This window comes from Penicillium diatomitis (assembly GCF_028827545.1).
Source record: "Penicillium diatomitis strain IBT 30728 chromosome Unknown utg000001l_segment0_segment0, whole genome shotgun sequence".
Classification (NCBI taxonomy): domain Eukaryota; kingdom Fungi; phylum Ascomycota; class Eurotiomycetes; order Eurotiales; family Aspergillaceae; genus Penicillium; species Penicillium diatomitis.
The window spans coordinates 147328-159787 of NW_026623173.1; the positions used below are offsets into that span (position 1 = coordinate 147328).

The 12460-nt window shown below is 30.1% G+C and overlaps 1 protein-coding gene across 1 annotated transcript; it reads right to left on the reverse strand.

The window, feature by feature from the left end:
• Positions 1 to 246: 246 nt before the first annotated feature.
• N7539_000044 (uncharacterized protein) lies at positions 247 to 447 on the reverse strand (the record flags this gene model as incomplete). The annotated part of the gene is made up of 1 exon (XM_056929648.1): positions 247 to 447. The coding sequence occupies one exon, from the start codon at positions 445 to 447 to the stop codon at positions 247 to 249; it is 201 nt and encodes a 66-aa protein (XP_056793941.1).
• Positions 448 to 12460: the final 12013 nt, after the last annotated feature.

A 12460-nucleotide genomic window follows, 5' to 3' on the forward strand; every position in this document is an offset into this window, starting at 1 on the left:
ACTTGACCTGTCATATTCTCGGCATCCTCACCTCCCCTCCCCCCTGCATATATGGCTGCACGCCTATTCATTTCTTGTTTTCAGACGGGCAGGAACCTAAAATTGATCTGGATGATCAATACAGCTCGGGGCAAGCGTCACCTAGAGCGACTGGGAGCTCAACTAATATATAACCTCGTCCATGGACATTGACGACGTCTTTTCTGCTTAGAGGACCGAGGGAGGACCGGGCTTCATTCGGTAAGCTTACTTATGTATGAGGATCATGATAGAGTCTAACGATTCCAAGGTATCGAAAAAGTCATAGGGCATGACATCTGCCTTGGTCTGTACCCCGGTGATTGACCCCATCGACTGATTGTTCATGAGTTGCATGCTGTCTTCTGCTAGGAAGGGGTCTTGGGTCTGGGAATGCTGGAAATGGATGTCAAGGGTACGAAGGGCCATGTCGAGTCTATATCCTAACCTCTAATTAGTTCCCCGATTTCCTTAGGTCCGTTCGAAGACATCAATCAAGTCTGTAATTTCTGCGCCTTCTTTTGCGTTGAAGTCTGCATTGAAGCCTATGTCGATTACCACGTTGATTACTGTGTTCATGACTGCATTAATCGCTGAGTCAACGTCTGCGTTGAAGCCTACATTGAAGCCTGTATTCAAGGAATCAAGTCTGCGTCGAACCCTGCGTTGAAGCCTGAATATTGAAATCAAATACTAATCCGAAGAACTTTCGCAAAATTTTTATGCGATACTAGACTAGGGAGAGAAGCTGAAGTAAGAAAGAGCTTTGATCTCCTACTAGAAGGAGAATATATAGGCCCTTTATGAAGCTAAGAAAGAAAGCTTCTAGGAAGAAAGGAAAGCTCCCGTCCTTGATGGAAGATTCCAACAAGCTGCTAGCATGACAGCAAAATCTAATACACTTCTTGAAGCAAGACCTCTCATTCCCCTCGTCTAACATTCATGCACCAGTGTGTATTGTATCGGGGAATGGTAGAATCATAAAAGCAATAAAACACCGGGACTGTTGTGAATATGACAGGAGGACGGGACTACTGGACTGACTCAGGATGAGAGAAAGAATATCGGAGGACAGGGACACGCCCACCACGTGTGACACGCACACCACGTGCACCACCTCAAAACTTGGGATGTCACTGTAGCTTCTTCTTCTTCTTTCTCTTTTCTCCAGCTCTTGAGATCCTTGAATACCACGCAGAACAGTTGAATAAAAGTTTATGAGTCCTTCTGAAGCTTTTCCTAAACTAGCGTACAATATTACCTCAAGAGCTCTAACACTCTTTTTACCTTTTCTTTTTGAAGTCTCAGCCGGGTAGTAAGGCACTGTGTCCTCTAGCTAACATAAGAACCTTTACCTTAACGAAACCCACGAACCGAACCGATAAAGACCTATAGTTAGTATAGTAGATACCGATGATACTCTCTCCGATGAGAGCGCTAAAGAAGGTGTCTCTCTTAACGACTAAGGAGAGAACCGCCTAGAACGAATCCTCTAATAGATAGAAGGAAACACGGAAAATACCAAAACCGTTTAGTGACTAAGATAGTAGATCCACGAAATAAGCGATATACTAGGAATCCTAAAGTAGGAGAAGAAGAAGAACGAATATCTTACCGAAGAGAATAAGTATCTTACAGAACAGAATAAACGGTTAACTAAAGAATGTTATACGCTAGTTAGGAAAGTTTTAGAAGGACTCATAAACTCTTACTCAACTGTCTGCGTGGTAATCGAGGATCTTAAGAGTTGGAGGGAAAAAAGAGAAAGAAGAAGCTACAGTATATCCTAGGTTTTTAATATGGTGCGCGTGGTTAACGGCATCTTCCTTGGTACGCGTGGTTCACGGTATCTCCCCTCTAAGTCCGTAGCTCTCTTATGTTCTTAATATTACCCCCTCTTTTAAAGAACCTAGCCCTCTAGGTCTATTAAATCTAGTACTAGTAGCGTTAGTAATAAGCTGTGTAATTAGCCGGTTTATCGTTATTCTTATAATCCTCGTTGATTTTATCCTTTAGTATAGCTTTAGCCTAATCTTATAGTCTTCTAGGTGGTCCTAGCTAATGAGGATACTTCCTATAGTATTCTATAATTCTTGTTGTACGCGAGAATGGAAAAGCTTTAGAAGGACTTAGAAACTTTTATTTAACTTGGCTGCGTGGTATCAAGAATCTCAAAGGCTGGAGAGGAGAAAAAGAAAAAGGAAGAGGCTATAGTCTATCCTAAGTTTTGAGATAGTACGTATAGTATACGCGGTACACGTGGTAGACGTGGTATATACCCTCTACCCTCCTATATCCTATCCTTATCCTAAGTTAGTCCTGCTATACTTATAATATTACCCCCTCCTTTAAAGGACCTAGCCCTCTAGGTCTTTAAATTCTAGTACTAGTAGCGTTAGTTCTATATCGTTTAATTAGCCTACTTATCGTCGTCCTTATAGTTATTATTAATTTTATCCTTTAGCGCCGCTTTAGCCTAATTTTGTAGCCTCTTCGGTAGTCCCGGCTAATTAAGATACTCCCTATAGAATTCTATAATCCTTTCTAGTAAATTTTTGAAATTCCTCGTAGGATACTAGGTATCGTTATATTTATACTCTTTCTATTTTACTTAATACTATAACTTTCGGTACCGTAGCTATACTACGAGGATCTTCTCGACTTCCTATTCCTACTTACCTTTAATAATCTCTAGTAGTAGTTCCGGATCCGGTAGTTAGCCTTATAGCGGTTCCGATTTTAATACTTTTTGTAGCTTATCTAGTAAGAATATCGGATATATCTTTATAGAGTCCGGTAGTTCGATCTTATATATATTTCCTATCTTCTCGAGAATCTTAAAGGATCTATACGCCTAGTAAGCTAATTTACGGCTAGGTTAAGGAGTTTTCTAATTTTTCGAAGTTATATAGATTATATCTCCGATACCGAAATCTTTAGATCTATAATATCGATTAGTATATTCCTTATACTATTCCTAAGCTATAGTTATTTATTATTAGACTTATTCCTAAATCTCTTTTAGGTTACTTATATAGTCTTATACTACTTAAACTTCCTCTAAAGGATCTTCTTAATAAAGTCAAGATCGAATATATTATTACTAATTAAGCTTCTTTAGTATCTCCTAGTTAAATAATACTCTAGGTTTATAATCTCTTTCTATATAAAAGAGTAAGATACTAGTTATTTCTTATAGTAGTACTATAGTAGTAAAATCTACTATTATAAGATAGTCGGACTAGTTATCTTAATAATAACTTATAAAGGACTATAGATATTAAGCTATATATTAATTCGTAATCTTACTCTAACTATTAGTTTATAGATAGTATACTATTAATAGTTTCTTCTTAATATTAAGGATTCTATAGAATTCTGTCTAAAATTCGGATATAAACTAGTCTCTATAGTCTAAGATAATTAAATCTAGTATCCTAGTCTAGCGATAAATATAGTTAATAAAGATCTAGGTAGTCCTTTTTATATCGATATTCTTATAGTAGAAGATAGAGATTAGTTACTTTATTAGTTAATTAATAAAGACTATAACTATATTATAGCTATACTTATCGCGAGGGAAGAAGTAGTAATCTATAGTAATATACTACTATAGCTAGCTAGAGATCGGAAGTAGTTTTAACTTATCGGATATCTTATCCTTCTATATCTTAGTTTACTTATATAGTTAGTAGTTATTAATATATCGTCTTATATCCTAATAGAGCTCTGGCTAGTAGTATTATAAAGTAGTTATTTAATATATTTTATCTTAACTAGGATAGATAGTTAATAGTTAACGGTAGATCTTATTAAGTAGTCTTATATATAAATTACTATCCTCGGGAACTATAAGTCGAGTTTCTTCCTAGAGGAGATAATCTTATTTTAATAACTACTTATTTAAATTATCTTTTATATTCTTCTAATACTATTCGAGGCTTTTATAATTCTTATTCGCTTAAAGAATTCGTTTGATAATATTATTTTAGACTATATTAACTAATAAGACTATAGGATAGACTCTCTTCTTAAGTTTCTCTCTTAGGATTATAATTTATTTAGGCTAGTCCTTTATCTTTAATATCTTCTCTTTTCTTAATAGTATATCTATAACTATATTACTTCTACTATTATAATATTTAATAATAAAATAGTATTACGATAGTATCTCGGCCTAATATACTTAATAAGTATTAAGCTTCTTATCTATTATAAAGTATTATAAGAAGTAATAATCTATCTAGATTTTAAAGGCTTAAACTTATTATAGACCCTCTAGTTCCGCCTGCTATTCCTTAAGTACTTTAATAATAGCTAATATTTCCTTATTATATATAACTATTTTTATTAATCTTAATCTATTATCTTTAAAAAGAAAGCTACCGGATACTATATCCTATTAGTTTCCTAGGATAGTATTATACCTAAGTAACTATTAGAAGTATCTATCTCTAGGTATATAGGTATATTCGGATTATAGTAGTTTAATACTAGAGTAGAACTTAAACTTATTTTTAACGTTTCGAACGTAGATTAGTAGTTCTAGTTCTATATAAAAGATATTTTCTTCCTAGTAAGATAGTAGAGTAGTTTCGCGATACGGCTATAATCTCTAATAAATCTCCGGTAGAAGTTATATATACCTAAGAAAGATTATACTTCTCTAATAGTCTCCGGGGCTATCTATACTATAATTATATCTACCTTTACCGGATTAACTCTAATTCCCTATATACTAATAATAAAGCTAAGGAATTTAGTCGCTTATATATAAAATTTATATTTATATAGTACTACTTATAAGCCTACTTTTTATAACTATTATAATACTATCTTTATATATACTTAGTACTATCTTAAGTCGCTCTCGGTATAGATTAGAATATTATCTATAAATATAGTATAGAAATTATTAAGATAATCTCCTAAAGCCTAGTTAATATAATATTAGAATATAACCGGTCTATTAGTTAATCTAAATAGTAAGACCTTATATTTATATAACCTATATCTTAACTTAAAGATTATAAGATCCTCTAAGTCTAGATATATATAAATCCTATAAAATCCTTATTAAATATTAAGTTTAGTAAACTATTTAGTCTTACTAATCTATTAAAGTAGTTTATCGATTAAAGATAAGAGATATTAGTCCTTCTTTGTTAATATATTTAACTTATAGTATTTAACGTAGAATCTTAGTCTACTACTAGACTTAACTACTATTAAAATTAGTAATATATATAGTACTAAAGAGGGTATAATAAAACCTTTTACTAGATTCTATAGTATATACTACTTTATAAAGCGTAGTTTCTCTTCTATTATTTTATAAAGTAGGTAGTTAAGCTACTTAAAGGAATTATTTTTAAGCTCGATCCGGTAGTCCGGTATTCCTCTTAATAGTAGTAGTATATCTAAGACGATCTTAGAGAATATATCTATAAACTTATAGTATTTCTTTAGTATAATCTTCTTTATATCTAGTACCTTAGATATAGTTATCTCTATTATTTTAGAGTTAATAATCTTATTAATTTAAGCTAGTAATATAATAAAGGATTATATTCCTACCGATTATATATAGTAGTAGAATCCTAGTCTACTAATAGTAGTAATATTAAGACTAAAGTCCGAAGTTTTCTGCTCTATCTTCTTCTTCTCCTATTTCTCGAAGCGTTAATCTCTCTATTCTATATCTCTCTAATATTATAAGATATCTATAATCTTCGGTCTCTATAGTATAATATAAGGAATCTCCTTCTATATAGCTTATTAAACTTCCTCTCTTAGGATAGACTAATCTAGCTATACTAATCTCTAATTCTTATAGTCTAGTAGAATATTATACTCTATAAACTATACTCTTCCTAAGATTATATTATTTCTACTAAGCTCGGTAATTAATATTAGTTACTTAAGCTATATATAGCTATCGATTATAAGAGTTAACTTAGTTATATAGATAATAGATTCTCTTAATCCGCTATTATAATCTATAACCGGATAAGCGATTAGAAGCTTAAGGATCTTTATCCTAAAAGATACTAGTAGTCTAACTATATTCGAATAAATATAGAGATATCTATCTACTCTAGTATCTACTAAATATTTAATTTAAACCGTTCTTCTATTAATAGCTATCTAAGTATTAATAGTTATACTACTTATAGGCGATAGTAATTTATATAAGTTTAGCTTAGATACGCCCTCCGGGATAGAGACTTTTCCTAGGATTAGACTTTTCCTATATTTAAGTCGGAGTTAGATCTCTCGAGTTTAATAAGATTTACTTTATTAGCTTTCTTAATTAATAATCTAGTAGTAGTTACTATAATAGTAGCTAATTTCTTCTTAGGATAATTATAGAAGAGATAACCTTTTTTCTTATAGATAAAGTACTTTTCTTTCTTTATAAGTTATACTTTCTTAGCCGGATCTCTAATAAAGATCGAAGGAGCTCTAGTTATATTCGAGTTTAAGATAGTATTTCGAGCTATAATATTACTCTAAGTATAACTATTATATAAATCTATACTTAGGTATAACTTATATAGGCTATAAGCTATAATCTACTATAAGATTCTCCTAGCGGCTTTCTAGTATTAGTATATAAATTAATTAAGAGATACTCTATTATTATCTATATCTATTATTACTTAGTTTTATATTAGTAATAGGATCTTCTAATATAGATCCTATTTTCGTAGATCTATAGATTAACTAGCCTCTTCTACTAGCTAGTTAAAGTCCGCTAGGAAATCGGTAAAATTAGTCTTAATATCTATCTTTAGATTTATATACTTATTATATATAAGTCTCTTACGATCCGGATTATTAAAGATACTTCCTAGATACTTTAGTATCTCTTTAAGCTTCTTATACTAGTTAGTAGTATCTATATATATATAAGGATTAATATATATTAGTACTTTTTCTTTATATTAACTCTTAGTATATATAATATAGTACTTCTTAGTCGGATAGTAATCGTAATTTAGTTTAAGTTCTTTAAGGATATTTAATTCCTAATCTTTAAACTTAACTTTCTTACTATTACTAAGTATCGGAGGATTAGGGATCTTAGTTAATTTATAGTAGAGTTCTTTAGTCTTAGATATAATATAACTTAAACTAATTTCTCTACTAGTATTATAATCTATCTATATAAATTATATTATAGTCGCTAGTATATTATATTCTTTAGTAGTCTTATTATAGTTAGTATAAAGACTAGTATAAGCTTCTTCTATATACTAGATTTCCGGAGTCTATTCTATAGTATTTAGAGACTTTAATATCTCGTTTTCCTCGGTTAACTATTCGATCTACTTAGTAAGATATTTATTCTTTTCCGTCTTTTACTTTAAGGCTTAGAAGACTACTCGAGTATTACTAGAAATCTACTTAAGTAGCTATTCCGGGATTTCGAGTTTATATTTAGTATCTTTATAGCTAAAATTTAAAGAGATTCTATAAGGAGTTTGTTCTATAGAGGAGGTTCGCTCGCGTAATTATACTATCGTAGCTTCGGTACTAGTTATATTAGTTCGGTATTAGTAAAGTTATTAGGGTAGCTAGAGGATATAGTATCTCGCTATCCGACTAATATTTTAAAAAAGGTTCTAAAAAAAGAAGAGGCGAGTCTTTAAGATAATATTATATATAAGAATAGAAAAGCTTTAGAAGGACTTAGAAACTTTTATTTAACTTAGCTATATAGTATTAAGAATCTTAAAGGCTAAAGAGAAGAAAAAGAAAAGGGAAGAGGCTATAGTCTATCCTAAGTTTTAAGATAGTAGATATAGTATATACTCTCTATCCTTCTATATCCTATCCTTATCCTAAGTTAGTCCTACTATACTTATAATAGTTCTTATAGTCTATTATAATTATAAATTAGGGAACTATCTTTAGCTCGGGTCTCTATTTATATAAGATCTATATAATCGCTAGAAGCTCTTTATTATAGATCTTATAGTTAGACTCTACTAGGGATAGCTTCTAGGATAGATAGATATATAGCCTTAGCTACCTATTAGATCTATACTAAGATAGAACTATATCTATTATCTAGCTAGAAGAGTTAGCTTTAATAATAGTTTCGCGATCTTCTTCGAAATACGCTAAGATTAGTGTATTAATAAAAAGGTCCTTTAGCTCCGCGAAGGCCTATTAGTAATTATTATCCTATTTAAAAATAGTATCTTTCTTTATTAACTATATTAACAGTACCGAAAGATTAGTAAATTATAGTATAAATAGTCGATAGAAGTTTGTGAATCCGATAAAGCTTTATATATCCTATATAGACTTCGGCCTCTCCTATACTCTAATAGCTTCTATCTTCTTTAGGTTAATATAGATACCCTTTCTAGCTTAGATAATAAAGCTAAGGTACTTTACTAAGTTCTACTCGAACTCCGATTTCGTAATATCGTATTAAAGCCCTATATCTATTAGTTTCTATAGTACGTTACTAACCTTTCGCTAGTAGTCTACTAGCGTTCTATTAGTATAGATAATTATATTATCGATATATACTAATACGAAATCGTCTAGATACTCCTATAGAGTCTAGTTAATATACTATTAAAATATTATTAGTACTTCTATTAGTCTAAATAGTATTATATTCTACTTATAAAGCCTATATTATATCCGAAAGGCTATCTTCTATTCTTCTTCTAGGTAGATATAGATCTTATAGAAAGCTATAATAATATTAAGCTTCGTAAACTAGTAGATATAATCTATATTACGAAGCGTCTCGCGAATTAGTAGTAGAGGATAGTAATCCTTTACTATTCGCTTATTTAATCCTTAGTAATCGATATAGAAGCGTATATCTCTATCTAGTTTATAGACTAGTAAAACTAGTATTACTACTAGTAACTAACTTATTTATATAAAGTTCTTTCCGAGTAGATCTATTAATATCTTCCGGAGATAAAAGAGCTCTTTCTTATTTATACTATAGAGTAGACTATATAGCGATAGCTCTTCGATACTATTTTAGTCGCGCTTTAGGGGGATCTTATAATCGATCCCTAGCTAATATAGTAGTAGCTAGTCGGCTAACTATTAGCTAAAAATCTTAAGCTACCGCTAGTAGTACTTTAGTAGCTTATTCTTAGGTTTAATATACTTCTTTAGTTATAATACTCTCTCTATATTATCTAGTAAAACCTTACTAATCCGTAAGCGATCTAGGTTCGATATACTATATATAAGTTATCGGATAGATAGTATCTCGGCCTATTCTACTTATAGGATCTTTATTCTAATAGATCTAATTATATAGTCTATATAGTTCTAATATCTTATCTACTTCCTAGACTTTATAAAGATATCTAGATATTCCTTCCTAGCTAAATATTATCTGTTTATCTTATATAGCTATAGATTCCTAAATATTATACTATCTTCTTATAGTCTAATAATATATATAAATATATAGCTCTACTAATAACTATAAATATCGAGATCGAAGTATATTATATAGATAATTCGGTATTAATTCGGTACTACCCTATTAAGGATTCGTAGATATATCTTAATACGTAGGAGATTAAATAACTAAACTAAGGACTTATTTACTATTATATAGTAGTAGTAACCGCTATCGATAAGAGCTTATATAAATTAAATTCTATTTACTCTAGTATCGACTATAAATAGTAGTATTTTATATTTTAGTAGCTTTTCGATCCCTTTTCGCTCCTACTTACGGCTAAGAATAGAAGCTATTCTTTTTCCGAATTATTCTTAGTCGTTATCGTATCCTTATTATTAGAAGCTATTCCTACTAATTTATAGTCGCTTATAGGCTTTATTTTCTTTATATATATAGTATATCCTTATTTTATACCCGAACTAGAAGCGATTTATATATAATTTAGTAGTTAAGCTAATAGGAGTATATACTTCGCGATAAGATATCCTAATCTTCTATATTATAAGTATCTTCCTTCGGTCTATTATCTATCTAATTTATCCTAGCTAATCTATTAGGCTTACTTTAGCGACTTATCTTCGGATTAATAGTATTTTATATATAACTTAGTTTAATTTACTAATATAATAGATATCTAGTCTATCTTATTATTATTCTATCTAGGTAAGTATAAGTAGTATATTTATTCTATCTTATTAATATTAAGAGTATCTATATCTAAGCTAATCTTATATAACTAGGAGATTAGATCTAAAAAGATAGTAGAAATACCTCGATTTATTAATATATTTATTATAGTCTTATTAAGAGCTCTAAGAAGGATCTATCTCTTAGCTTTATTATACTATTCTAGAGTATCTATATTAGTAAATTCCTTTTCTAGTTAAGAAAGAAATCTAGAAAAGCTTATATCTTCTAGTTATCGAATCTAGTAAAGTCTTCTTACTATATATACTTTAATATTTAGATCTCCGTAGATATTCTCGAGGTAGTCGAGTAAGGCTTATAGTTCGCTAGTATTTTAGCGGAGTTTTATAAAGATTTCGGTATTCTTCTCGGTAAGCTTCTCTAATCTTAAGAATATATATATAAATTAGTCCTAGGAAGAACTAATAGCTTTACTATCTATACTAAGTTTATTCTCGATCGAAATACGCTAGATTAGCTATTTACTTATATTTCCGCTAAATAGCTTTAGATTCGGTAGGCGTAGTTTTAGTTAATAGATAATCGCTATCTATTAGGACTCCGGTATCGATTCGATCGCTAATTATACTAGTATTATCTATTCTTTATTTATTATTATTATAGTAGTCGCTACTATTAGCGAGATTTACTACTTAAGTATTATCTTAAGATACTATATCTATTCTTCTTAAGTAGTATCTTACTAGTTATATCGCTCTCTTTCTTTATTTTATATTATTTATATCTATACTATCTACTATAGTAGTATTTACGTCTATCCTAGAGAGCTTATTAATTCCTAATACTATATAGCTATTAGGGATTATATAGTATACTAGTAGTATTTTAGTCGCTTCTTATCTACTTTCTATTCTAATATTCTATTATATCTAGAAACTATAGTCTTCTAGGTCTTTCGGTATATATTAAGTATTTCTATTCTAATATATATTTATTACTAAATCGCTAGGGATTTAGGAGTATTTCTAGTAAGTACCTAGGTTACCTTCCTAGGACTTTCTAATAACTAATAATACTTCTAGGTATAGAAGAAAGCTTTTTATATATAAAGGGCTAAAGCGAGACTTAAATTTAATCTAAGTAGGCTATAATCTGTATATAAAAAGCTTAAAGAAAGGAAGTTCTTTCTTCGTGTTCCTTATATTAACACGCTAAGGTCTCGTGATACACGTGACCAATATCGGGCACTGGCCTGTGATAACTAATCCTATATAAAGTTCGGGTATACTAAGGATATTATTTTATATAGTTAGTCCGGAGTTATTTTTAGTAGTTAAATTAGTATCTTCCGATCCTCCTACTATCGATTAGCTAATACCCTACGAACTAGATAGATATATTAGTCGAATAAGGATATTATCTTAGTAGTAGGAGTAGTAGGATCCTTCGCGGGCGTAGCCCCTTATATATAGCTAAAAGTTATATATTTAGCTATTTTTCTAAATAATGTTAGGATTAAATATATCGTCTACTCTTTTATAGTAAAGTCGTAAAATTTTAGTTATAGTAGTAGTTATAGTTATAATCGTAGTTATAGTTATAGTTGTAGAAGTAGTTATAGTAAAATTAGTAGTATCAATCTTATTATTAGATCTTCTTATAATTATATCGTAGGAATAGTATAGCCCTCTATCTTAGCTATCTTTTTATAAAGCCCCTATATCGGTTACTAATATAGAGGGGAATACTTAAGATAGTCTAATCTTACTAGATAGATTAAGTTATAGAGGAACTAAACTATAACTACTAGTATATATATCTAGAGATCTCCTAGCCTAACTATATAATACCTATCTATAAGATATTAAGAGGTAAAGATAAGGATTAAAAAGAGTATATTATTATAATAGAAAAGGAACCTAACTATAAAGACTATACTAAACTCCTATAAAGCTATTTAATCCGATAGTTACTTCTCTTCCTTAAGTATCCTTCTTAGTAGTTAAGTTAATTAACTCCCTCTTCTTATATCTAAATAGCCTCTCCTAACCGTAAGGTTACTATTAGGTATATATACCTTAGTAGACTATCTATACTAAATATATATAAGCGGATTCCCTACTATAATATATACCTATTTTTACGTCTATTTTTCTCGCTATTAAGAGCCTATTAGCTAATTATTAATAGCTATAGGTAATTCTATTACTTACTAAATATTAGAGTATAGTCCTCCGATATTATATTTAGGATATAGCTAGATAAGGAAGCCCTATCTACCTTATAAGACTTCCGGAGGGTTACGTAGCCGGGCGAGGGTAATATAGGTACTAA